Genomic DNA, 26,991 nt, shown 5'->3' with positions numbered 1-26,991 from the left:
AAGAAAATGTTGAATCGGAAAAAGTTTCCTAAGGAATAAAAACTTGAATGTCCAATCGTGAAATACGGAAGAATACTAAAAGTATTCAAATCGCAGAAGTATTCAAATCGCAATGTTGAATTTTGGCCCAGATGGGACGCCATATGAAGGAAAAGGGCAAACATTGTCCTTTGATGTCATTTTTTATCTTTTGACGATATTTTTGAAGCCAGTCAGACAGGGCCTTTTTTTTATTAATGCGTCACTCTAGAGAAGTGTTGTAAAGTGTGCAGTCAAAATACCCCAAACGCACGAAATTTGTTTGATCTCTTAAAGTGAAAAATGAAAAAAAATGAAAAAGAGTGCGCGGAGATATAACCGTTTCACTCCGCACTAGTTCAAATACATTGCGAAAAAAACCGTTATGTTTGAGTAGTTACTAAGAATTGCAGATATCAAGTTGTACACCCACTCATGTTTGTCTACAATTGGTTTTATATTCGTGCGGCATTGGTCTTTGCCAACAGTGGGATCGTGCGCATACAATCAATCAATCAATCCTCATCTCCAGTGAGACATTAGGCAACAACAATCTGACTCCATTAAACCCTGTTTCGTGGAGCCTGTTGTGCCTAATCCCAAGAGGAATTTACCTGGCCGAATTCAACCCTAACGGTTCGGCGCTAGTTGGCTTTTTGCCGTCCATGAAAAACTGCATGCTATTTACAAACATCTGCCTCTTAGTAGCAGATATAATGGACATACAAAACAATTACAACTATCCCGTTCATGTCCACATTCTGGGCGTATAACACCACATTTTAAACATATGAGGACGTGTAATGCAAGTATGGATACAGCTATATCACTCTTGAGTGTGTCACGACTATGAAATAAACTGTAGCATGTTCTTATTGCTTCTTCTCCGGGTGTTGTTCCAATTGACGCATGCTGTGGGAGAGGTTGAGGACTATCAACCTCCGCTAATAATAGTATCACTGGATGGATTGGATTGGCGAGTTTTGAAAGTTCAACTTTCCAAAACTACCGATTTGAACTTCATTGCTCGAACCGCAGTCAGAGCCGACTACATAGGAAATGTCATGCCTTCCTCTACATGGCCCAATCATCTCACTGGTCTGTACCCGGAAAGTCACGATATTGTGGATAATGTATTCTGGAATTTACGGAGAGCAGTTCAATTTTCGGCAATGACTGCTCAAAATTTAATCCTAAGTTTTACAATGCATCAGAGCCAATATGGCTGAGTCTGCAAAACCAAGGAGGACGTAGTGCATCGTACTTTTGGCCTGCAACAACAAGTTATCAAGTCAAACCCACGCACTACCAAAGAGAAACTTGTTTGATTAACTGCAGTGCAATCAATCCTAAGGACCTTCCAAAGTTTAGGAGCAGAACTCTGCCAGGCTTTCCGCCTTACGTCCACACTGCGTTCGACAGAAGAGTTCCGTGGTCTGCACGTATTGATAAGGCGGTAGAGTGGCTTGGTTCGGAAAAACCTCCGCATTTCATCGCTCTCCGTTTCGAACAGCCCGTTAATACAGGTCACGCATACGGACCATTCTCAAACGAGTACAAGTTAATGGTAAAACATAATGATGTAAATGTTTTTGGATTCTTACTCAAGCGTTTAAATGAAAGTGGCTTTCTGCAAAAAGTGAACTTAATAGTGGTTAGCGATCATGGAATGGATAAATCATCGTCTAGTCGTCGAGTGTGCTTGGATGATTACATCGATCCCTCGAGCTACACGTTGTCAGTTGAGTTCAGGTTCTGAACCGGGAAACATCTGGCCCAAACCAGGAATGATAAACATGGTACATCAAAACCTCACAAGAAAAAAGTCCATTACCTCATGTCCGGAAAGTGTACAGAAAAGAGAAAATACCAGATGAGTATCACTGGAAGAATAATCGCCGAATTCCACCGATCTACACCGAGACTGAAGTTTGTTGGTTGGTTACACGTTCTCGAAACGATGCTCTGCAAGATCAAGGATGGCAAGGCTGGCCACCTGACCAATCAAAAAGCTATTCAATATTCTAAGCCCGCGTTCCCGCTTTCAGGGAAGGTGTGGTGGTGAACCCTTTCAATACCGTGGATCTGTGCCCCCTGATGAGCAAACTTCTTGGAATAAACCCGCGTCCAAATAATGGCTCTGTGGAAAACGTCAAAGCTGTCCTGAGAAAGGCGCCCACCACCGCTAAAAAAGTTCTTCATCGCCATTGCTTGATGCTTGTGTTGGTAACACTTCCTATGAACTTCGCAATTATTAACACTTGAAGCAATAATTATATTTCCTTGATAATAACTAGAATGCCAACCTAAACCGAGCCAAATCATGATTGGTATTCACGGCACTACTCCTTGTTTGTGCTAAAGTTGTCCTAAGAAATAAAGAGGGTAAGTTTCCAAAGAAACTGTGGTGCTGCGTCTGTGGGTGTCACAAGGTAATTTGGTTATATCAACTAAGTTGAAATTGTAAATTGTCCATCGTAAAAAGTTAAAAAGCTGAAGTTTCGAGCGTTGGCCCTTCGGCAGAGCGAATGGAGGAATTGTGGGTTGTGTGTGGTTTAAATGAAGAAAGTGGAGTTAGCTCCTCTCTGGTAGAGGAGGAAGCGCCGATACAATCACCAATGTAGCAACCGTAGAGTTCAGGTTTGGGGCCGTTGTAGCTGAAAAATTGGTGTTCGACAAAACCTACAAAAATATTGGCATAGCTAAGTCCCATTTTCGTACCTATGGCTACGCCATTGGTTTGTTTGAAAAAGTTGTCTACGAAAGAAAAACAATTGAGTGTGAGCGCTAGTTCAGCTAAACGAAGTAGTGTTTCAGATTTAGGTTCCTTAATTAGCCACTACTCTTTGTTTGTGCTAATGTTCGATTCAGTTAGCACATGGGTACAATCAGCTGTTGTTTGTTGCAGACATCGCCTTGAAAATTTCATAAGTTTACAGTTCATCAACCCTTTTTAACAAAAGAACGCTATTAACAATCATGTTTTTTAATCCCATTACATGCATCTTAACTTTTTTCATAGCAACCTTGGCTACATCATGCTCGATTTAAACGTCACCTCTCGTGCTATATCTCTTTCACTGAGTAGCATAAAACATGTCATTTTGCAGTAGTTTCTATTTAGAAACTTACTCAGTCAGTGATATGTATTGTGCATCGAACATGATCATTATTAGCGCCTCGAACGGTTTCGAGTCGAACCCAGACGTTTCGTTCTCAGTGGATTCGTACCCAGTCAGTAAGTCGTTTCTTTTGCATACTTATAGAACGGTCGGTTTATTTTTCCTGCTTATAATATAGGGAAAACATCACACTTACTTTAGGCGAAGCACAAATCACCTATTATTATGGCAGTTAAAACGTCTGGATGCCAGAACCTATATACACGAAAGCTGGGCGTCTAGGACGTGGCCAGCTAACATGTTTAGAATTTACATATGTACCTCAAAAAAAAGAAAAACTAATACAAAATGATCAAAAAAAAAAAAAAGAAATTATTATTATTATTATTATTATTGTCAATAGAGTCAGAAGTATGAAGAACAGAGTTTTCTAACAAAGACATCACACCTTGGGCTTAAACGCCTATCATTGGCGCGTATTGTTTACGCTCAAACGAGCACTATTTGATTTAGTTTTACCTCCTGGCAAACAGACGGTGGTAGGGTACTCATTCTGTCCGTTTCTTACTTAACACCATGCTTTTTCTGTATTATTTGGTCAAGTTTTGAAAAATCCAGTTATTTCTAACAAATATTTTGTTATAATTTTTTCTTGAATATTTGTGGTTGACAAATACTCATAGTTAATTAAGCGAACCCAGTTCGCTATTAACTATTTTCCGCATATTCCATGCAACACTGGGCGCAATTTTATTAGAGGCGCGTTTCGTTGTCACGAATGAAGTACTGACATGAACATACTTAACAGCCTGATACTGGTTCTTCTCTGGCTTTTGTTCGTTTTAAATGATGGTGCGGCTGAAGTCAAGGATAATCAACCTCCGTTGATAATAGCATCACTGGATGAAATGGACTGGCGAGTATTGAAAAGTCAACGTTTCCAAACTGCTGAATCTAAACTTAATGGCACAAACAGGAGTCACAGCTGAATACATAAAAAATGTTCTGCCCACCTCTGCATGGCCCAATCATCACACCATTCTCACTGGTCTGTACCCGGAAAGTCGCGGTACAGTCGAACCTTGATTATCCGGACCTCGATTCCGGACCATTCGAATAGCCGGATTTTTTCCTCTGGTCCCAGTTTTTTTATGAATATTAATTACGTATGATGCACGATCCTCGCAGTAGACAGCGCTATTTATGCAATAGCGAAAATCAGACCTGATTTTCGCTATTGCATCGGCCTGCTCCCAGTTGGCTTGTTCGCTCAATTGGTAGAGCGATGCACTAGTATCGCAGAGGTTAGTGGTTCGAATCCCGTACAGGCCTGATATTTTCAGGTCTGATTTTCGTTATTGCATAAATAGCGCTGTCTACTGCGAGGATCGTGCATCATACGTATCTAAGACCGCAGTTCAAAATATATGAACTTCATATATTCATTGTATCTGAATATTAATTAGTTGTGATCTTGAAAACTCGAAGCGATCAATTCAAGCTACGAGTCTTTGAAGCAAACAAACATGCTTGAACATTTTAGACCTTTGTAAATACCTGAACTGAAAGTTTATTTGTAAATACATACAGACTGTGTAGATTTCACAATTAAAGTGACGTTTTCTTTCCTGCATACCTTTTGTCTACATTCTATCTCATTAATATTCATATTTTCGATTATCCGGACTCCCGGTTATCCGGACTATTTTTACCGAGGTCCTGACAAGTCCAGATAATCGAGGTTCGACTGTATTGTGGATAACAGATTTGAGGATCCTTTGTACGAAGAAAAGTTTATTTTCAGTAACGACTGCTCTAAATTTGATCCCAAGTTTTGCAATAGAATAAATAGATACGTATGATGCACGATCCTCGCAGTAGATAGCGCTATTTAAGCAATAGCGAAAATCAGACCTGAAAAAAATCAGGCCTGTACGGGATTCGAACCACTAACCTGTGCGATACAAATGCAGCGCTCTACCAATTGAGCGAACAAGCCAACTGGGAGCAGGCCGTTAAGTTGATTCGTAGTAAACCCGTGAAAGTGATAAATCAGATACAATGAAATATATGAAGTTCATATATTTTGAACTGCGGTATTAGATACGTATGATGCACGATCCTCGCAGTAGATAGCGCTATTTAAGCAATAGCGAAAATCAGACCGAATCACCCGCTCGTGTTTTGATGCGTTCAAATCGATTTGTTTTCTCGCGTTTATAAGAGTTTTTCGAACCATTTTCCCTCTACAGAAGCTCTCAGGACAGCATCATTAAGCTGGAATGTGGGTAGAGGCAAGCCTCTGAAAGAAAACAGAGGTGAGAGGTCGTTTCATGTAGACTGGACCGCCAAAATGCTTTTATGCAAGCTTGGCGAGTTCACAAGTGAAGTCTTGTCTCTGGCCCATCTGTGGATGGCTACCAGGACCTACCAAGGCTTTTTGGGCCAGTTTTGAGTGGCAAAAGTCTCGATCGATGTGATATTTTGCTGGTAGGACTGGGTGGCCCGACACGATTCTAATAATTTGTTAGAATGGAAATGTGAGGTGTTGCCTTCACGAGTTGTGGTGGAATGTCCCAGAATTCTTTTCGGTCATAAATGAGGCAAAGGTTGTATTTGGGACACTAGCTTTCGTCAAAAGGAAGAACAAGGGCTAGCGGATAAAGTGAGAAGGCATTCTCCAGCCAAAAAAGCAAGATCTGGCCCTGATGTGTGTTTTAAATGTAAACTTTTGATTTCTTGAGCAAGTTTTTATCTTAAAAGATCGACACTTTTTCAGTGTTGCTCTTGGAGCAGAAAACATACATACATACTTTATTTATTCCAGAAGCAGACTATGTATACACTAAGAAGAAATGGAAAATATGCTTCCAGAAAAGGAAGTTAAGAGGTTATCCCTATGTGAAAACTCCCTAAAAAAATAAGTCTAAATGAAAATAAAATACTTAGTTATAATTAAATATTTAAATACAATTTAAGCTGAGATTTAAAATGCTGAAGATTATCAGCTTCCACTATGTTTCTTGGTAATTCATTCCATAATTTAACAATCCTAATGAAGAACGAATGTTTATAACAATTAAGTCTTGCTGGTTTGACGTAAAGTTTGTACTGATGATTTGCTCTCGTACATCTAGTTGTGGCAAAATCAAAAAAGGTTCCAAAATCTAAATGGTAAAAACCAAAAACAATTTTATAACACTCAATTAAAGATAGATAAGTTCTACGGTCGGAAAGAGTAGGCCATTTTAGCAATTTGCATCGGTCTTCGTAGGACATGTCTCCTTTGCGTTGATTTAAAGCAAGTCTTGAAGCTCTTCGCTGTACATTCTCAAGAGCATGGATGTCCTTGACGAGGTAAGGACACCAGACAGGTACCACATATTCCAAAATTGGCCGTACAAGAGATTTGTAGAGCATAGAAAAAATATTTGCATTAGCGGTGCCTATCGAGCGTTTCATAGAACCTAGGACTTTATTCGCTTTGTTCACAGTTATACCAATGTGGTTACTCCATGAGAGGTCCTTAGTTATTATAACACCGAGATCTTTAAATTTATCTACGTCTTTCAAGGGCTTTCCAAAGAAATAATTGGTCACTGACTTATCACGTGAATGTGTAATTCGCATAGATTCACATTTATCCGCGTTAAAACGTAATTGCCATTTACAAGCCCATTCGCCAATATTGGTAAGATCTTCCTGAAGACGCTGACAATCTGTGATCGGGATTTGTGGGTCAAAAATCCAGAATGCTGGATTTTTGGGATTTGTTGTTATATGAACGGTTCACTGCAATGGAAATCGGGAATCATTGTGGCTGTTCTAGGCTGCAATAGGTGTCACATCAAACAGCCTTGCAATGTACACACTTACATAATGTTTTCTCTTAATTTCAACAAGAAACAAATAACAACAGTAGTGGGTGTTATGACGCCTATGTATGGGTGGCTTGCTAGAAAAGGGTTAGTGCCTCGTTGTAATTCATCAAGGGAAAAATGATGCGCATAGCCCTTTTCTGAATGCCCTCAATCTAATAAGGTAGAAAATCTGATATATTCTGCCAGACAGGGGCAGCATATTGTAGAACAGGACGAACAATGGTTGTGTAAAACCTTAGCCAGTGAAGTTGGAGATGCACCACATAGCTTAAGGACCCTCAAAGGGAAAGTACAGTATAGAAAAAGTTTATCTCAATTCGAAGACTTTTTCCTCAGGAGTTCGAAAATAACTGCCATTTTGTCTAGTTTCCTTTGTATTAGCGACAAGAGCGCTTGGAAGTTGCCCATTTTTACAACTTTCGGGGTTAGAAAAACTCCATCTTGGATATTACGTCATTGTGACGTAGCAATAGTCAAACTTAGTTCGGCACTTTGTCCTTGTTGACTAGTTCGACCTTTTGTAAAAACAATTTCTAATACTCGCAATAGTGGAAATGAGGTGAATTGTCCTGTTGTTGAATGTCAAAATACTTACTAAAATTCAAAAGGAAAAGGTGTAAGCCTCTACAAGCTACCGGAAAGTGAAATATTAAAGAGGAGTTAGCCGGCAAAAATGACCCACGACGACGACTTGCCGAACCCTGTAAAACCTCAGAATTTCCAGAACGAAGACTTCCAGCGAGATATACAGGCATGTAAGTTTTTCTTTTTGACCTTGGCTTCGAACTGAAAGCTATGCTTACCTTTTCCATATTCAACACAGGTTTACCCTACGTCCACTGTGTGTTCGATTTGAGAGGTCCGTGGTCTGCGCGCGTCGATAAGGCGGTGGAATGGCTTAGTCGGGAAAAACCTCCGCATTTTATCGCTCTCTATTTCGAGCAGCCTGACGCAGTCGGTCACTCACATGGGGTGTCCTCACAGGAGTACAGGCAGATGGTAGAAAATGTTGATGCCAATGCCGTTGGATACTTACTCAAGCGTTTAAATGAAAGCAGTTTTCTACCAAAGGTGAACTTGATAGTTATTAGCGATCACGGAATTGAAGACACTCTCTCGAGTCGTCGAGTGTACTTGGATGATTATATTGATCCCTCGAGTTATACAGTGATACATACGGGATCTGTACCAGCGCACATTTGGCCCAAGCTAGGAATAATAGACATCATTTACCAAAACCTTACAAGAAATCCAATACCTCATTTCCATGAAGTGTACAGAAAAGAGGAAGTACCAGATGCGTATCATTGGAAGAATAATCGCCGAATTCTACCGATCTACATCGAGACTGAAGTTGGTTGGGTGGTTACACGTTCTCGAAACGATACTCTACTAAATCGAGGATCCCATGGCTGGCCACCTCACTAATCATAAAGCTATTTAATATTCTACACCCGCGATCCCGCTTTCAGAGAAGGTGTGGTGGTGAGCCCTTTCAATAACGTGGATCTGTACCAACTGATGAGCAAAATTCTTGGAATAAACCCGCGTCCAAACAACGGCTCAATGAAAATTACCAAAGCCGTGCTAAAAGAGAGGCACACTACCGCCGGAAAAGTGCTGCATTACCTCTGCTTGAGGCTTGTGTTGTCGACACTTTTTATGGCCTTCGCAGTTGTTAACAATTGAAACAATAAAATAGCATGCGTTCTACTTTTGAAGACTTTGTATTTCCTTTGTCAAGAGACTTAAAGTAAGATATAGACTATCTAAACAACATAAAATAGCATACTAATTTGCTCGTTATCAGTCCACTTGGGCTTAATAATGTTCCATTAGTATGCACGTGGGTATTCAGTATCACCTCTTGTTAAATGTTAAAGATGTCACTTGAGAGTTTTGTGGGTGTTAAAGTTTATAAGCTGTTTTTGACAGAGGAACGCCTTTAGCAATCCCGTTTTCAATCCTATTTCAAGTTTCTCAGCTTTTTTTATTGCAACCTTAGCTACAGCAAGCTCGATTTAAACATCATTTCTCGTTCAATATGTTTTCACTAGTTAACATTAAACATATCCTATACATGGCTGTTTAGATGAAGTGATCCACTCGGCCTGTAATATGTATTGCCCATCGGACGTGACCATCACTAGCGCCTCAAACGCAACTAATCAGACGTCAAACTAGTCCAACACTTTTCCAAACCAATCGTGAATCGCTTACTTATGTGTAAATGTGCTTCTTGAAACCAGTTTTGCGTGATAAATCTGATTCGTCGTTAGTACTTCTGCTCTGTCTATCCTTTGAAATTTGTTTGATTTTGCAATTAGTTCCACAAAATTTTCAGCGAAAAGAGCCCTCTTCTCAAATGGAGTTATATAAGCTTTTCCCTTCTAACTTCTCTGCTATCCTGGCGACTTAAATGACTCGATTACTCCTGCTAAGGGACTTTGTCATAAGGCTGGAAGAGATCCCTCGTACATAAAAGATCCCTTAGCGAAGGCCACACCCAACATGGTGATAACAATCTTCAACTTGTGCACTTGCTCACAACAAACCCGGCAGCGGCACTGCCGGCTATTTTCTCAGGGAGCGGAAATCAAAGAAAAGTCCATGTTCCCCCAACATATCAATTTTTGAACCGTCAAAGAATATCCAGTGCAAAATAATAGTTAGAGAGGGGCAAATATCTATAGTGGTAGAGACGTCGGGGGAATTGTGATGAATACCTGGACAGCTCATGTAATGGATCAGAGAGTACCCCATAGAAACCAGCACTCCTCCTTGGAGCTTTATGCATCCAAGGAAGAAATGGATGAAAAGGCTTGTTGTCTTGATAACGAAGGGAATTTTAACTTTGATGCTCTTCTGCCCGCTGTTTATTGGAGACCATACGTTTTACTATCACGGTTGACCACTTTAAAGAAGTTGGTTGTAGAGACATCAATTAAAAGTTCCAGGTATACCTCTCGTTTCTGAGTTTGGAGCTTCATGCCGCAGCCCGAGGGCTCTTCCGTCATGAGACTTTCGTAGTTAAAAGCAAGAGATAATAAACTGACTTATAAAAAGATACAAGAATTTATATAAGATTTTCCCTTGTAACTACGTTATCGTAGTAGACGAAAATACTTAGTATGATCTTTCCATTGTAAAAGGAACATGTGCATTTGTACGTCAATGGAAGGCGACCACGACCACGGCACCTTTTGTTTCTCGCTTTCTGTTCTTTTTTTTGTTCGTTTGTTTTTGTTTTTTCCCTTTTCTTGTTTGTTTTTCGGGAGCTATTCGATCTATGTAGCCATCGGGGATTGAGCTACAGGTAATGACGGTTTCAAAATGACTTTGTTTTGTCACCAGTTTTTTCGCTGAAGCCATCCCCTCCGCCAAGCACTCTGCCCAACTTTGTGGAAGTTATAGACCACTTTCATAAATGGCTGCTGGATTAATATTCTTTTGTCCAAATTTAAATTAGCCCTTCTGGCCTCGCTCTCCAGTACAAAATTCAAAAGTATACATTATCTCAAGCGAGGCCAGAAGGGCTAATTTAAATTTAATCAAAAGAAAATTAATCTGGCAGCCATTTATGAAAGTGGTCTATGGCTTTGTCCCCAGGGCCTGATCGAAAAATGACTGAGAGAACCCTGGAGCATACTAGGGCTGCCTTCAGCATCTCGTTGCCTTCAGCATCTCTGCCTTCAGTATCTCGCTGTTGTGGCCTACGACCGCTATGCGTCCTGGTCCAGGAAATACTCGCCCTTTTTCAAAAGACTTGTTCCTCTCTCTCTATTTTACTGTTGATTAATCATCCCTAAAAATACGGAAAATGGACGCACAAATGCTCCTACTTTCGTTCATGTTACTTTTCAGTTCACCTGGTGCTTCTTTTTCCGATTGTCCGCAGTCTGAATATCGTGGTTCGACTGAAAGCGTGTACTCTCATGTTCATGGCGAACTTTATGAAAACAACCTTAGTTGTTCGTACAATATCCGAGTTCCCGTTGACCGAAGAGCTATTCTTGAATTTAAGAAGTTGAACATAACAGGAGTGATGCCAGACTGTGAACAAGATTCTTTGGAAATAATAGTGGGGTAGGTATTAAATATGATTTCTTCTCGAAAGGAGTGCCAACCGAAAGTTCACAAAATTAGTAATTAAAGGGAAAGTACGGTCTAGAAAAAGTTTACTTATATCAAAAGTTCCTTGCTTGCATTGTCCTAACTGGCTATTCATCTGAGCTAAAAGCGTTTTAGTCTCGAGCAATTACGTTCCAAAAATCGGCACTTTCAAATTGAAATCCGCCATCTTTGTTATGATGTAGCAATAGAAGTCAAAACATACTAATTTTATATCGCTGCTGAAGTGGATGTAAACAAGGAGAACAGCGGTGAGGTGGGCGCCACTTATTAAACTCTTCACTTGGATTTTAATCTAGCTGAGAGGGTGTAGTACACCCAATTATGTTTCAAACGAAACATGGCTCGTTTTCAGGGGAAAGAGATACTTCTGTTGGGGAGAAAGAGAGAGAGAAAGTCAAGAAAATTAATTTCAAGAAGAAACGTCGACCCGCTGAGTCGCACACGTCTTGGAAATCGCGAGTGGTTCCCTTGCGGCAACTGTCAAGGGAAACCTACGGAAAACGAGAATGTATCCTCCTAAGAATTAAATGTACCAGGACACCGACTCAATTTGATCTTGAAAAGCAAAGGTTTTTTCTTCAAATAAATCCTCGCTCTGGAGTGATAGTTATTTTGCTAAAAGAAGACCGCAGTGCCCGCTACGAATTCCTTTCACATTGCTACCTCGGGATGAGATGAACTATTTTTGCACTTACAGGAACCCAGCTTCAGTGTATAACTGAACACGAGCCATTTGGAACTAATAAGATCAGCCCCAATTGGCGTGCAACAAGTTAGAAATGAGAGACTTGAAGACCATTCTTCGTTTGCGTAAACACGGACAAACACTTAGTTGCCAAAATTAACGCAGACGAAAGGCAGAAGTTAATTGTTACGAATTCAATTTTGTTTGTTTCAGCATTTAACTTTTATTTGCAAAGGTGTTTTTTATCTTTATTGCTTGGAATTAGCTTCAACGCAGTATTTTTTATTAAAATATGTTTGAAATGTCGCGAGTTGTGTGAAGTAGAGCATTGTTATTTTCGACGCGCGCCGGAAAGTCGCCTCTATCGTACAGTGTTTACATTTTTTTTTTTTTTTTTGTTAGCATCAAGGAGGATTTAATGTACACACATACATATACAATTTACATTACATTGGCTAATACAAAAAACGTGATACAGCTAAGAAGAAAAAGAACAATACAGTACAATACAGAATAGACGAATAAAAGAAAGGAAAAAACAAGTAAAAAAGAATAAAAAATTACAAAATATCAATCAAAAGGCACCTACGAGTTACTTACAATCTACATTATTACAGTAGAGCTTACGTATAGCTATAGATATATCGTACAGTGTTTACTATAGAAATTACCTCAATATGACTGAAACTAAAATGAAACTTTCGATTTCTTTTGAAAGCGTAAGCACTGCATAATTACGTCAAGTAGTTGGTTGGAAGACATAAAAATTTTTATATTATTTTAATTGTGTCCAATTGATATGATATAGTGAAATATGGGCGCCTGCATGACGAAGGATAATTTGTATTTGTCGCAAACGTGTCTGTCTTGACAATTTGCTAGCGATGTATTAAATGTCATTTAGTTTTTTTCGCAGGAGAATGTGATTGGTTGGGTAAAGAAAATTTACACGGTGAACTCATAGCAGACTTAGGAAAAACAAGATATATTTGTACATCTCTTGGAAAGGCGCATGATGTTGGAAATCGGCTTTGGTCAAGGGTGGCGACTGAAAATTTACCACACACCGTGTACTACCATTTCGAACTTCAATTTATTCGCTTACGATAAAATGAAATAATTTTTATGTAATAGAAAAATCCGAGCCCCAGATGGGACTTGCACCCACGACCCTCCGTGATCTAGTCGGATGCTCTAACCACTGAGCTACTGGAGACTCCATGCTGAGAAAGGGTCAATTTGTGGGCCTGGACCGGAACCGCATCGCGCGGCTACACAGCCAAGTATTTGTCAGCGCCTGTGAAACTCGCTAACAGCATCACGCTGTCACATTAAAGCATATCAAGATGCGGCCAACCAACCTCCAAAGTGAGCATGTAAAGATGAAACAATTTTAATGTAATAGAAATAATAAAATGGTTTGAAAAAACTCGTAGCTGAGATTTGTGTTGAATATGGAAAAGGTAAGTATAGTTTCAGTTCGAAGCGAAGGTCAACAAGGAAAACTTACATGCTTGTAAATCTCGCTGGAAGTCTTCGTTTTGGAAATTCTGAGGTTTTGCAGGGTTCGTCAAGCCGTCGTCGCGGGTTATTTTTGTCGGCTAACTTTTCTTTAACATTTCACTTTCCAGTAGCTTGTGGAGGCTTACACTTTTTCCTTTTGAATTTTAGTATGTATTTTGACATTCAACCACAGAACAGTTAAGCTCATTTCAACTATTAGGAGTATTCGAAATTGTTTTCTTAAAAGGCCAAACTGGTCAACAAGGACAAAGTGCCGATCTAAGTTTGACTATTGCTACGTCACAATGACGTAATATCCAAGATAGTGATTTTCTAACCCCGAAAGTAGTAAAAATGGGCAACTTCGAAGCGCTCTTGTCGCTAATACAAAGCAAACTAGACAAAATGGCAGTTATTTTCGAACTCCTGAGGAAAAAGTCTTCTAATTGACATAAACTTTTTCTAGACCATACTTTCCCTTTAACAAGACGATCCAAGATCGTAAGTCGGGCTACAGGGAGACGTGCTGTTATGAGTGTTGACCATTCATGGTGCGCAGAGGTTCTAAAAGAAATATTAAGGAGGTACCAAGGTCCTGGTTTGCGAGCGTGGCATAAAATATTTTTTCACCCGTGAGAGCCACCAATTCTACAACAACGCACTCTCACATATTTTTGGTGCCATGCCCTAAAAGGTATCACAGAAGCTGCTACTGTGGACCTTTTGAGGCTGAACAGCCTAAGAGGAGTACCAAACCCACTTTTTTTTAACCCCTAAAAGGTACAATGAGCACCCCAGTCCCTTTTATTTAAGGAGGCCCCCCTTCCCAAGGGTGATAAGTACATGCCAATTGATACACGTGTTAGAAAGATATATTAGGAAATTGTAATAATAACGGTCTAAATGCAAGGAAGTATAATTCATCGTGAAAACATTGTGTGCATAGCATACCTCATCATCATCATCACCTTTATTTTACACCATTTATATCATTAACTACATGTGAGATAAAATAAAGGGAGAAAATAGAGGGAAGAGAGTTTTACATATTGTAGGAAAGGGAGAAGTGTGTAGTGACCATAGTAGCAATTGCTTTTGAGATGGTCACTACCACATGATTTCACGAGGAAAATATTTATTAAAAGCTAGCATACTATATTTAAGATTTACTAAGAGGGAAAAAGGAATATAAAAAGTAATACATTAAGCAATAAAAAAGTAATACATTAAGCAATAATCATTATTTATACTCAATTGATTGTACAATTATATACCTAATTATATACCTAATAAGGGCCTTCCCTGATTTTCTGCACTTACCAGAAGTAAGTAGAAAATAAGACACAAAAATAGCCAACAAATACTGGAGAATATTGGGTACGGCCTGGGAGTAACGCCATAAACCCGATTAAATGATAGCCAAAATGAACAAAGTTACATCAAGGTAATTAAACTAAGGCTACACGTAAGCGTACCAGGGTGGCCAGAAAAAACCTGCCCCAATAAACCTCATAGGAAAAAAGGGGGGACAGGAAATCTGGGACGGGCCAGGCACATCTTACGTCCCCCGCCAGGACTCTACGAGTTTACTCGAAATTGCAAAGTCAGCAAAAGTGAACATCTAACTCATATCAAAACGCTCACCAACTAATAATGGAAAAAATATGCCATAATGGTAAACAGAAGACGAATATCACAACATTAAATTGACAGATCCTTAGATACACCTTAACGCTCGCTTAGGCCGTGCTTAATATATGTATGCTTAGTGGACTCGTACCTCCAACCAGCGTGGATATCTAACAAGTCACCAGCTATCTTCCTAAAAGCCGGATTAGAAGCCGCCCCAGACTTCAAACTGTGCTTGCCATATCTGGAAACATCACTAACAAATGTCTTAATATGCCTCTTAAATTCCTCCCTTAAAGTGGAAACGGAAACACCTAAACTAGAATAAAAATACTCCTTAGACCTGGCTTTGACGATTCTGCGAACTAATGGGAACGCAGAGGAAGACTGTGGTAAAAGCTCAATCAACCGCTCAGTAACAGCCACAGGACAAGTAACCTTGCCGGTTCTAGCGAGAAAAGCAGTATGGCCTTCCCGTTTTGCGCTGAGGCACATAAACAGACGTATGATCATTAATTATAGAGACATCACGAAGTGCTATATTCCTCATCTCAGCAATGCGAAAAAAGCCGGAAAAATCAACCAAAAGAATAACTAAAAAACGAAGATCGGAAAGCGAAGTGCTTGAGGCAAAATGGGCAGCTATCGCCAGTACGGTACTAACCGACAGCGGCTCCTTAGGCTAAACAGGTCGGGCGAGCCTTCTTTTGACGCCTTCTAAAGCAAACTTTACTAAAGGATGGCTAACAGGGCAAGCCTCAATATCGGCCATTGCGTGGCCCCACTTAATAGCATAAATAGCAGATTCTATAGGAGATACACCGAAGCTATTCTCGGAAGAACGTTTAGCTAGCTCAGAGATAAACAATGCGATATGCAGAGGCTTTGCCGGAACTAAGGGAACACCCAACTTGGACAGAGCCAAGTTTGAAATAAACAGCAATGAATAAAATTTCGCACCGTGCGCATGGGTTTGAAATAAGTAAACAACAATGAGTAAACGTTCGCACATTGCGCATGGGTTTTCAATAAGCAAATAAATAATTAGTAAAAGTTCGCAGCATGCGAATGCCTTTCCTTTCCTATTTAAGTTCTCAAAATAAACAACATGACGAAGAAACATTCGTAAAAGATCTAAACAGAAGGTGCACAGTTCACTTTTGTAAAATATACTTTATAATTCGACACGCACGGCAGAGAAACGTTCGTAAGAAGCAAATAACAAGAACATTGTTTATTTCAAAATGCATGATAGGGAAACGTTCGTAAAGTAAACAGCAAGAGCATAGTTTATATCAAGGATGGTGGGTTGGGGGCTAATAGTCCAAAGACTGGGGGCTAATCGTCTGGGGCTAATTGTCCAAGGGGTGAGTTGTCCGGATACCTGACACACCTAATTAACCGTGTAAGAACGTGCAGAAAACAAATATCTGCAGATATTTTTGCATTCTGCATTTACCAGAAGTTATTAGAAAATAAGACACAAAAATAGACAACAAATACTGGAGAATATTGGGTACGGCCTGGGAGTAGCGCCATAAACCCGAAGGTGAAACAAAGCAAGTCTAAAGCGGAAAGTATCTTAAAACAAGGCCCCAAACGCTGCAAAGAGCTATAAACCCTTCGATTAGACTGACCACTCGCTGAATAAGGAGGTCCTGAACGAGAATAAGAAGAAGTAGGAGTAGGAGACGCAGATTCCTTCCGATCCACGGGACGGAAACGACGACGCCTTTCCTTAGTTTTTCTCTCCGCCCTTCTCTCCGCCCTGAACATCCTCTTCTCATCATCAGAGTCTGAAGCCAGCTCGTCCGAAAGATACTCATTGACCGTTGACCAGCCAAACTCGCTCTTATCGGCCATTTTAATCACCTTTATCCTCTTAGAAAGGACCTCAGTACCTGAGTCCAAGGTGGCTTTAACCTTGTCGCACGATTCTGCTCTCAAAGCGTCGGATGCCTCGTCAACTTTGTCCAGCACTTGAACGGCATGGTCCAGCTGCAGTTAGTTTCCCTTTCTCTTACGGGTATAGCTTTCTCGACGGGCCTTCTTAACTGCATGCTCAACAGTGGAACTATTCTTTTCAGAAAACCGCTTCGCGAAACCGCCAAGACGATCCACGATAACCTGCCGGTAAGGTTATCGGTTAAAGCATCGATAGACTCGGCAACGGAAGCCTTAATTAACCCAGCTGATTGCAGTGGCTGAGTCGTCATTAACGGAAACGGTCGGAAACTGCTGCTGCCGCTCGTTGGACATAGTGAACACTAAAACGAAACTGGGGGTTGTAGGCGTTCACAAGCCCGAAGGATGAATACGAATGAACGAGACACTTATATAACCGAATGCAAACTACTTGACACTACTAAAATACCGAAGGACAAACAGACACTATGACACACCTAATTAACCGTGTAAGAACGTGCAGAAAACAAATATCTGCTAAACTGCGTACCGCAGATATTTTTCAGTGCATTCTCCTTGAATTAATTAATGCAGATATCAAGAGTTGGGATTGTCTCACTCGTGCTGTTGTCTAACTTTGGATTTGCTTTTGTTTCTAAGATTTATCTGTAGCCGTCTTTTCATTTTTGGAGCAGGTTCCAAATTATCATAATTATATTTTCGTCTGTGCTTTTGCATGTGCCTGATTTGATGAAGGTCCATGGCCATGCAAGACAAAAATTGTATTTCATAGTGAACAATACCTGTTTTAAGCTTCTTTGTAACAATATTAATGTTAGAAATAGCTTGTTCTAATGATGGTTTACCACTTATTTTCATTTGTTGTATTGCAAGTTGACAAGTATCTTCATAGGTCAATAAGGAGAATATGTACTTTGTTCTGACTGTTTGTTGAAAAATACAAGTAATACCTAACAGTAACTTGCAAGCCACTATAAAAACCCTGTATTTCCACTGTAGTTGTTGAAAATTAAGTTTTCCAACTTTTTTTTTATACTTTAAACCACTGGACAACATCCCATAGCTTTGAGCTTTAATTTGGACTGATATCTCAACTCCACAAATATTACATGTAAGACTCGTGTATAAATCTTCCCTTTTTAGATGCCTGTTGATGCCCATCTTATGATATAATTTATTTCCTTGCTCAGCTATGCAACATAAGGTTCTGGAATTCTAATACTACAAGACTTTGTTACTTAGTAACACATTGCATAAAGCCCTACATCAGAGCATTGTTTTCAAGAGCAGTTGTGTTCTTCTCTCAAACTATTCACTGCAGTTATTTCATATGTATTTATCTGCAGTCCTCCGAGTTCGTAATTGTCACTGAGGGAGTGTATAGTCTGGAAATACTGTGCTAAGCCTTGAACAGATGGTACTTCTAAGAGTACACATGTACCTGAGAGATGGCTTCTACCATACTCGTCTCTTGCATGAGAATCAAATATCTCATAACCCCCATTATCAGTATGATAGATACTGACACCATTTACATTCTATTGTCAGAATAAATGAAGAGTAATTTTGTGACAAGTGATTCAAAAGCCCTTTCTGTAGACATACTGTACTGATATTCCTCAATTATTGAATCACATTTTTAATATTACAACGATTAACAAACACCGCATGACGAGATATGAATTCTTTTTCATACTTTATTTCTTTTGCAACCTCATTTTGTTGTGCACACAACGCTGATTCGTCACAATTTTGTTGTAAGCATGGCGCTACTTTGTCCAAATTATACATTATTCACATTCATTTGACACCACATTGTTTGGTACCAAACAAACATTCCTGCATAACAAATACGTGAATTTAATATTCGCACTAAAGCGACATAACTAATGGAACGAACAGATAAATAACAAAAGATAATATACTCTGTTTGAGCAAAAGCATAACAAAATTATGTAAGCTTAACAATCATGATAGAGGTCACATAAATATAACAATTACGTTTATCCTCACTGATGAAAGTCTAACATGGCATCTTTGATGTCGTTTCCCAGAGTTTGATTACGAGGCACCTTGTATTTATCAGCAAATGTTCTCCTGTCTCTCTGTCCACATTTTCTGTTCACTGATGACTCATTCGATTTCTGGTTTGATTCTAGAGAGACCTCGCTAAATCATTTGATTCTTTTGCTAGTTTGAGTTCGTGGAACGACCGGTTCGAAATATACGCTCATTACACAAGCCATCTTTTAGAGAGGGTCTACCGCGAACGGTGTGTGGGTCTGTTTGGTTGAGCGTAGAAAGATGATACATTGTTAACACATTTGACATATCCGCAAAAAAGGTTGCGCCTTAATTATTGAGTGTCTGCGGTATTCCCCATGGCACGTGACGGAGATTTGTGGAGAAACCCGATAGTAAATCTATAGGTGGTTTCCCACCAATCTCTAGAGCCACAGGTAAGAATGATGAAAGGAACAAATGCTGGTGGACGAACAAAAGAAGCTAATGAGATATCTATTATTTACGTCCACCAATATGGCGGCGATGACGTAACGTGCAAACCACCTATAGTCGGTTGCCCGACTAAAAATATTTAAGACTTACATTTTGTAAATCCCAACTTACAAGCACGCAAGTACCTCACAAGTCTTATTCTCTTTTGATGCAAACTTAAACTTTTCCTTGATCTTGAAATTAAACTTTGGCCAGTAATTAATCGATTACACTCGCGGGAAAAATTTCCATATAATCCTATACATTAATTGTGCCTTCCATTTCATTAATTATGTATGCACTTCATTGTTTTCCAAGACAATGACTCATTCCCAGGGGCTTAGCATATATACGTTACTAATAGATACTTACTGCTTCAATAAAAGAGAAATCGATTGAGAATGGCTTTTCCTTCTCTGTTTCTTTCCCACATTCTACTCCCCTCCCTCTCTTTTTTTTCCTACTATTTTCATCACTAGTGCCTCCTTTTTTTTTCTCTTTTTACGTTCTTAGCTGCCCTGCTAAGGCTTGAACCATTACTCTTTACTCAATGCTTTATTACAAGTCCATTGTCTTAACCACTGTGCTACATAATGCACAAGAGGTCCCCTTTGAACTAAAGAATGCATTTATTCTTCGATACGATTGGCCACATACCACACAAAAAGGACATTTTATTCATCTATCTTTCTATTCACATCTACCTGAGCCAAAGGTGTACAACAAAATGGAAAGCTTAAATTTATTTAAACTATATCATATCTTTTCGGATCACGACCGGTGCATACAGTGGTGTAAGGAACCCAACCTACTTGCGACATCAGTAAAATATCCTCGGGCTGGGTGCGGCAATGCACTTAGCTGGACACGACAAACTTCATTGCAAGGCAGGTACGAGTGGGGATGTTCAAGAAAAGGTTGCAATGGACTGGCTTCAATGCACTGGAATTCATGGTTTTCCAGTAGCAGACTCTCCATCGAAGAAGTATTAGCCCTAACTTACACCTGGGCACACAAATTTTCAAATGCTCAAGCAGTGCATGAGTCCTCACTATACGAAGAAACTACGTCAACAGAAACGGTGATACGAACAGGAACATCCAAAGAACTTTTCGATGGCTACCTACAAGATTATATGTCGCGTCAGCACTACGGAAAGGATCCCTTTGGAAACATTATTAACATATCACCCACCTTTATGTAGTCCATTAAGACTATAAATATAAAGGTTTCTTTGCAACGCTCTATGTACCTTTCGTGATCCGCCTTCGTCACTCGGGCACGAAACAAACAAAATACTTATTCACCTATCAAACTAATGTGATGAGCTGCGGCATCATTTCTACAAGGATAATGAAAGAATCAATCAAACCACAAGAACAGGGAGATACAACTTAACTTTGCATTGACAAACTTTATAACCTGACAATTGCTTTGATATTATTTTCTAGCCAGCCACAGTCTTTCAACGCGAAATCAACTTTCAATTATGTTACATAATTAGATACCTCAGTAAAATTACATGAAATTTTCATTTTCCAAAGCCAAAATGCGCCAAATTTACCCTATTTCAAAAAAGACTGGGAAAAATATCAGAACTTTGAAAATAAAGACTACTAGTCTCTGAGGAATTCTATTGTTACCGCTATTGTTTTCATTAAATAAAGACTGAGTGCATAATTAATGTATGGGGTTACATGGAATTCTTGCCCACTCGCGATTTTCACCCTTGAATGTTGTTCTATGTGTAAGTAATGAGTGTTTACCTTCATTAATGGGATATTTTACATCTTGTTTTATTTATAAGGACAATATTAGATCAGATTCAAGTCACATATTTCTCTGTAACATCACTTTTGTTCCTTTTGTTCCTTTCGTAGAGAAAGCTTTGGACGCTTAGTCTAAGGGGTGATTATAGAAAGCTTCAGTGACTTCAGATGCACATGTACTCCTAGATTCTCCCGTAAAAATGTGTTATGTTTTTCTGAAAAACTGCTGAGGAATTTTATATTTTATCAAATCTTATATAATTCCTCATCTCACACACCCTTTGGATTAAATTTATTCCTTACTTGGCACAGACAGGAGGTTGATATCTGAAAAGTAGTTGCACATGTTGCGTTAATTTAATTTAATTTATTAGATTCGCCGACCGGCAGGGACACCGCAACAGCTTGCGCCAATTACTGCGGGCCTAGTAAACCCACCCATCCCACCCCAGGGGAGGACATCCACCACACAGTAATCTTTTGCGTGTGAAGTTAAGGTCTCCTACCCCTAACCCTGCAGGAGACGGGGCCAGCTACGGGTTATTCGTCCTTATCCAAGAAGACTAGAATTATCCATCCATTTCTTGATATTATAGAAAGTTAGCACATTCTTCTCAGTCGGTTATTTTAAGACCCTGAGTGTTGGTCCGGCCGGGGCTTGAACCCTTCCTCACCCTCCTGCTCAACAGTCCGACACTCTACCAATTGAGCTAACCAGGAGGCGGTTAATAATTAACGCAAATTTGAAGGAATATCCCTAACAAAACTGTTCATATAACTCTGGATTTGCATAAAAGGGAAATATACTTTTAACATTTTAAACCTTGTCTTTTAGATGTAATGACAATTCCATACGTTTTGGAAAATTTTGCTCTTGCTCAGAGTTGGTAATGCCAGAGAAAATTTATTCTTTGGACCATTGCATCACCCTTATTTTTAAAACTGATGGGTCAGACCGGAATACAGGGTTTGAAGTACGTTATGCTTCAATGGATAATACCACAAAACTGGATCCCACCTCAAACTGCAGGTCTGTAAGTCTTTCACATTTAAATTCATTTCTTTTGATCTATATGTGTGATTGTCATTTTCTGACAATTTAAGAGCTTGTTTTCAACTGGGTCATTTACTTCATCAAGATAGATTTCTTTTCCCATTCTCAAGATTTAGTATTAAAATGGTAATGATGATATGGATAATGGTAATCATTATCATCTGAGATTATAATTATTGTTATCAGTCTTGTCATGGAGAATAATGCATCCCTTGGGGGTTCATAAAATGGAGTATTCAACATGATAACTCATAAGTGAACATGGCAAATGAGTGAGAAATCATGTTTAACACAGCAAGAGAAACTCCATATCTGTAAGCAACCACACATTAATTTCTTACCGGACCCAGGGGATGCGTCACAGACATTCAAATCCAACCCTTGAAAGAAAAAAGATTACATGGATGAAGAAAATCTTGCCGTAGCATGCCGGCCAAACTAGACTAATGGTCTTTATAAGTATTTAATCCCACTGAATCATCCAGACATTTCTTGTACAGCACGATGGCCGATTGTTTGTTTAGCCAAAATTTTGAGGCCTCCAAGGAAGGACATTGGGTCCTTTGAAAATTTGCAAACAATTTGGCAAGTTTTCAAACTGGGGGTTCTGCTTATTTTATGTCACTTGTTGATAGATTTTTCACTCAGTGAAACAATCAAAGTAGGTCCTGGTGCATTAGGTGGGGCTTATATAAACACGACACGCCTTTACTGATAAGAAAAGTTGACCTTATTAATGATTGAAGGCTTTTTCATTCATTCATCAATCTGACAGAGTGGCCCGAAAGGCAGCTGACATGTCAGCAGCTGATTGACAGTATCAAACACAATCAAAATTTTTTGTAATTTTACACATGTGGGTGATTCGCGCTTTCGTTTTGAAGCGTTACTGTAGCTTTGAAGGTTTCTGATGTATGGTTGCCGTTTATTTTTGTACTGGTTGCCAGAGGAAGCAAGTGAAACTAAAAAACAAATACAGATTTTTTTAAATATTGAATAGCATTTGAGAGTTTAACGAAATTTTAACTTACAATTCGTAGGGCATTCCATACTTCTTATAGATCTTTTGGTGATTTCTGGCTGACCGTTATCTGGGATATTGAGTTCTTCGCGACTTTAAATAAAAAGAGGGGTTGGTCCCCAGACTCCCTGGGACAACGCTCTGGCGCCAAAACTATAAAACACTAAGTGCAAATCAGTGGGGTTATGGCTTTTTTCAGGGCTGGAAGTCCTTGTTAAACATTGCCACTTATATAGAGCTCCTTTTACTTAATTAAAAATGCTTTTTTACCTGTTTTTGATTTGTAGCAAAAAGTTTTTAAAAAAAGCAGGTGGAACATTATTTACTCCCAACTGGCCTTTGACGTACCATCAAAACGCTGAGTGTACATGGAATTTTTCAATTTCATCAGGGAGGGAAATTCGCTTGTTTTATACAAGCTTTAAATTGGGAGGAAATCCTTTTTGCAATAAAAACAGGGAAAACGACGAGGATGAGTTACGCATCACTGGTAGGTGTGCTATAATTGGTCTGTTTAGTGGAACATGCATGTTTCACTGCACAGGCAGTTGACGTCAAAAGTCTGTTTGAATTGAAATCTTCATCATCTATTTGAACTTAGAGATATGATTAATTTATTTATTTACCAACCTTGTAGTTTTGGTCTGAACAGATGGGTTCGTGACCAAACATGAGGTCAAGATGGCTGGAAATTGGCTGAGTTCTCTTTTTATGTTTTTATTTTTGGTCTGATCAGATGGGTTCATGACCAAACGTGAGGTCAAGATGGCTGGATATTGGCTGAGTTCTCTTTTTATGTTTTTATGGACGGAGATGAAGTCAAGGTTCATAAAAATGTACCAGATTTTGTCAAGCCTTACTAATCTTTCAAGGTGCCATTATCTTGCTTTGGAGCAGAACAAAACCTTGTGAGGCATTAAACCTAACAGATTTTCAATTTACAAGTCATGATTGAAAGGAAAATACCAGTCAAGAAAATTTAGTCATGGCTTTTAAAATGAAAGTTTCTCTGACATTAATTTGGCCATAGTTGTGTTCCATTGGCAGCTTACTTTTTGTCTCCTGATGACGTTTAAACCTTTCTGCTTATAAAAGCTTTCAAGAGCTGGCCACCCTATTACTTGAGGAGGAACATTTGGACATCCTGAAACCAGGTTCCTCTAGCTACAGTATGCAGCCTCAACGATAAACTTGAAGTAAAGCCAAGATCTCTCACTCTTCGTGAACATTTTCTTACTTCAAAATGCAAAGGAAACCAAGAAAGGGTTTGGTACACTTTCATTAATTGTGTCCTGTCTTTCATCTTGTAGGTACAAACATAACAAGCCAAGAGATATACATTGAGAAAAGGATCTGCTCTCATTCATCTCTTTCTTTTAAGTCCTATTTCACATTAAAACAAATGAAGAATGTGCAGGTCAAATTTGCATCAGAGGGTACCACACAAACCAAATCCGACGAGAGTGGAGTTGTTGTTAATTACGCAAGTTACAGAGCAGGTACATGTATAAACCTTAACGCAACATCATCAGTATGGATATTTTCCACACTGTTCTCCATATATTTCCTTTAACACTGACAGGGAGAATATGTTTTAACAATCAAAATTTTTTTCAAGCAGTGATCATTTCCTTTCTTTTTGAGAAACTAAATGATAGTTACTAATAGAAATTGAAGAGTTGAACCCCAAATAAAGAGACCCTAAACTGAGCATGGGCACTGTTGACTCTTGAGTCTGTCAGTAGCTCCGTTTACTGTGGGATGAATGTGGTAATGTTTGCTTTGGTAAGAGTAGAGTGTGTATTACCAAGTAGAAATAAATGTTTCAGTTATTGTTGCAGGATTAAGATGTTTTTTTCTTTTTGTAATCCTAATTTTTCAATTTTTTTTTGTTTATTTTTAAATTCAAAGAGTTTTATGTAGTACAATCTGTCAGTTAGTCTGCTTTTGGAGTGTCTACTTTTTATATATTTTTGTTATAAGTTGATGACGGAATTAACGTGAATCACGAATCACAGTTGCCTATTTTATTTTGGCTATGTACTTGTCTTCCTATGTCTTAATGGAATTGTTATTGTATCTCTTTGTTCACAGAGTCACGTGTATTTCTTCAGAAAGTGTTTGTTTAATTAATGATGGTTCACTTCTTTGTTTCTGTCAATTGCAGCAAAAAGGTCTTTTATCTGAACATAATCTGTTTTTTTAAAGTTTTGCATGTTTTAGCGTGGGTGAAAATTATATTGAATTACATCATTTTAAGAGGTTTGTTAGCATTAACCTGTTCTTTGTTTCTCTTTCTCTTTTAGCCTCGACTTTATTGGGGTAAGAAATTTCCCTTTATCAGAGTTAACTAACCAAAAAATTGTTAAGGAGGATTTTGCAATTTTATTTTTGAGATTTGATTGTTTGAGGAGTTTAGAGTATTTGATTTCTCGAATTCTTTCATTTGTCATGGAACAACTGGAAAAAAGTTAGTACCTATCAGTTGGGGACCAACTACTTGTAGTTGAGTGGTTTGTGATTAAGGGGAGCTAGCTCTCGTGTATACCTACTAGAAAAATCTTCATATTTTTGTCCTGTAGTAACTTTTTGATAACTTATTTTTATATTCTTTGGTAGATGCCACAGCCATGCAACAGTTGAACCTTCAACAGGTAAATCATCAACAGTTAAACAATCAACACTTAAACCTTCAACAGTTAAACAAATAAAAACACTCTGACTTGTAGCTGCCACAGTTTCCCCCAAATTTTATAATGAAATAATACATCAATCAATTTAAAGCTTGAATGAAACCCATCTTCACAAGTTCAAATGCCTGGGGGGGGTCGTTGGGGAGCAGGGGAGGGATGTTGAAGCTTCACATTGATCTTTGCATCATCTCTTGTAGGGGTAAACTGAAAAAGCCCTCCATTTTACAGTATGGATATTTTTTGGTAGAGTGTAATCAGCAGTAAAACTACTGTTTTATAAATTTGAAATTAATGATTAAGACATAGTGTTGTTGTCTTTTTCAAAATCTAACAATTTTTTTGTTGAATGTCAACTACCAGTTTGTCAACTCTCTATTTGAAACCACGCTTCCCATGTAGAAATAAAATCAATTACCTTAAGCGTCCATGTATAAGCCACATCCGTTGATAAGTCGCACCCCCGATTTGGAAGTGCAGAATTTGGAAAAAAATAAAAACAGTACAGTTTGAAGTTTCAGTAAAGTTGCATTGTATTGCTACAAACAATCAAGGTTTCGAAACACCGACATAGAAGTTGTGGCTATCTTTCGCATTTATCAAGTCTAAAGAAAGTGAAATTTCATTTGTCGTACCTTCTTTTTCATTGGAATTTACACCATCTTTAACTGAAAATGCTCTTTAGATCAAATTTTTCGAGATTATCACTTTGAAACACGCCATAAACTTAGTTGAAATTTCTTCGGCATTGAAAAAAAAAACAAAAAAAAAACAACATGACAACTTCAGCACGGTTTAAGTTTGTACCCACATTTTGTGGGTCGATTAAGTATTCATATATGCACTCTATTGTTTTTCTAATTGAATATTCATTATTCGCGGCACGAAAAATTTCCGAAAATGTAGCTAGCTTGCACGATCGCAAGCGCTTTGATGTTAGGTGTGATATATTTCTTTTGTTTCCAGTTTCATGCTCGATTGATGTTTTGACACTATTGTTTCGTTAAAATTAACTTTATAATTAAAAGTGGAACGCTGGAACTTTTATCATGCTAAAAGTGTA

At 38.7% G+C, this 26,991-nt stretch overlaps 2 protein-coding genes and 3 pseudogenes across 2 annotated transcripts; 3 read left to right on the top strand and 2 right to left on the bottom strand.

Moving 5' to 3' along the window:
• Positions 1 to 829: 829 nt before the first annotated feature.
• LOC111343951 (ectonucleotide pyrophosphatase/phosphodiesterase family member 5-like) lies at positions 830 to 2,382 on the top strand (annotated as a pseudogene).
• A 5,247-nt stretch (positions 2,383 to 7,629) lies between these two features.
• LOC148719725 (bis(5'-adenosyl)-triphosphatase enpp4-like) lies at positions 7,630 to 9,253 on the top strand. Its single transcript, XM_088739737.1, is given in 1 exon segment — positions 7,630 to 9,253. A coding segment is annotated over 1 exon segment (894 nt). The 5' UTR covers positions 7,630 to 7,816; the 3' UTR covers positions 8,711 to 9,253.
• Positions 9,254 to 10,779: 1,526 nt separating this feature from the next.
• On the top strand, positions 10,780 to 25,960 carry LOC111343953 (procollagen C-endopeptidase enhancer 1-like). Its single transcript, XM_088738994.1, has 6 exons — positions 10,780 to 11,107; positions 21,999 to 22,193; positions 23,526 to 23,728; positions 24,549 to 24,737; positions 25,545 to 25,560; positions 25,858 to 25,960. Exons 1-6 carry the CDS (start codon positions 10,842 to 10,844, stop codon positions 25,958 to 25,960), a joined length of 972 nt encoding a protein of 323 aa, XP_088595120.1. The 5' UTR covers positions 10,780 to 10,841.
• On the bottom strand, positions 15,045 to 16,339 carry LOC148719724 (uncharacterized; annotated as a pseudogene).
• Positions 16,428 to 17,309, bottom strand: LOC148719723 (uncharacterized; annotated as a pseudogene).
• Positions 25,961 to 26,991: the final 1,031 nt, after the last annotated feature.

Source organism: Stylophora pistillata, chromosome 11, assembly GCF_964205215.1.
Source record: "Stylophora pistillata chromosome 11, jaStyPist1.2, whole genome shotgun sequence".
In the NCBI taxonomy this organism is placed as follows: Eukaryota; Metazoa; Cnidaria; class Anthozoa; order Scleractinia; family Pocilloporidae; genus Stylophora; species Stylophora pistillata.
The sequence above is the reverse complement of the archived record's forward strand: the minus strand, read 5'-3'. Positions and strand labels throughout refer to the sequence as shown.

What these genes read in the sequence shown, in the direction of transcription:
- LOC111343953 (XM_088738994.1), top strand. Translation starts at nt 10,842, where the DNA reads ATGGACGCACAAATGCTCCTACTTTCGTTCATGTTACTTTTCAGTTCA. An exon ending in GATCCCACCTCAAACTGCAG is followed by an intron (nt 22,194 to 23,525) that starts GTCTGTAAGTCT and finishes TTTGATTTGTAG; the next exon opens with CAAAAAGTTTTTAAAAAAAG. An exon ending in GGATGAGTTACGCATCACTG is followed by an intron (nt 23,729 to 24,548) that starts GTAGGTGTGCTA and finishes TTCATCTTGTAG; the next exon opens with GTACAAACATAACAAGCCAA.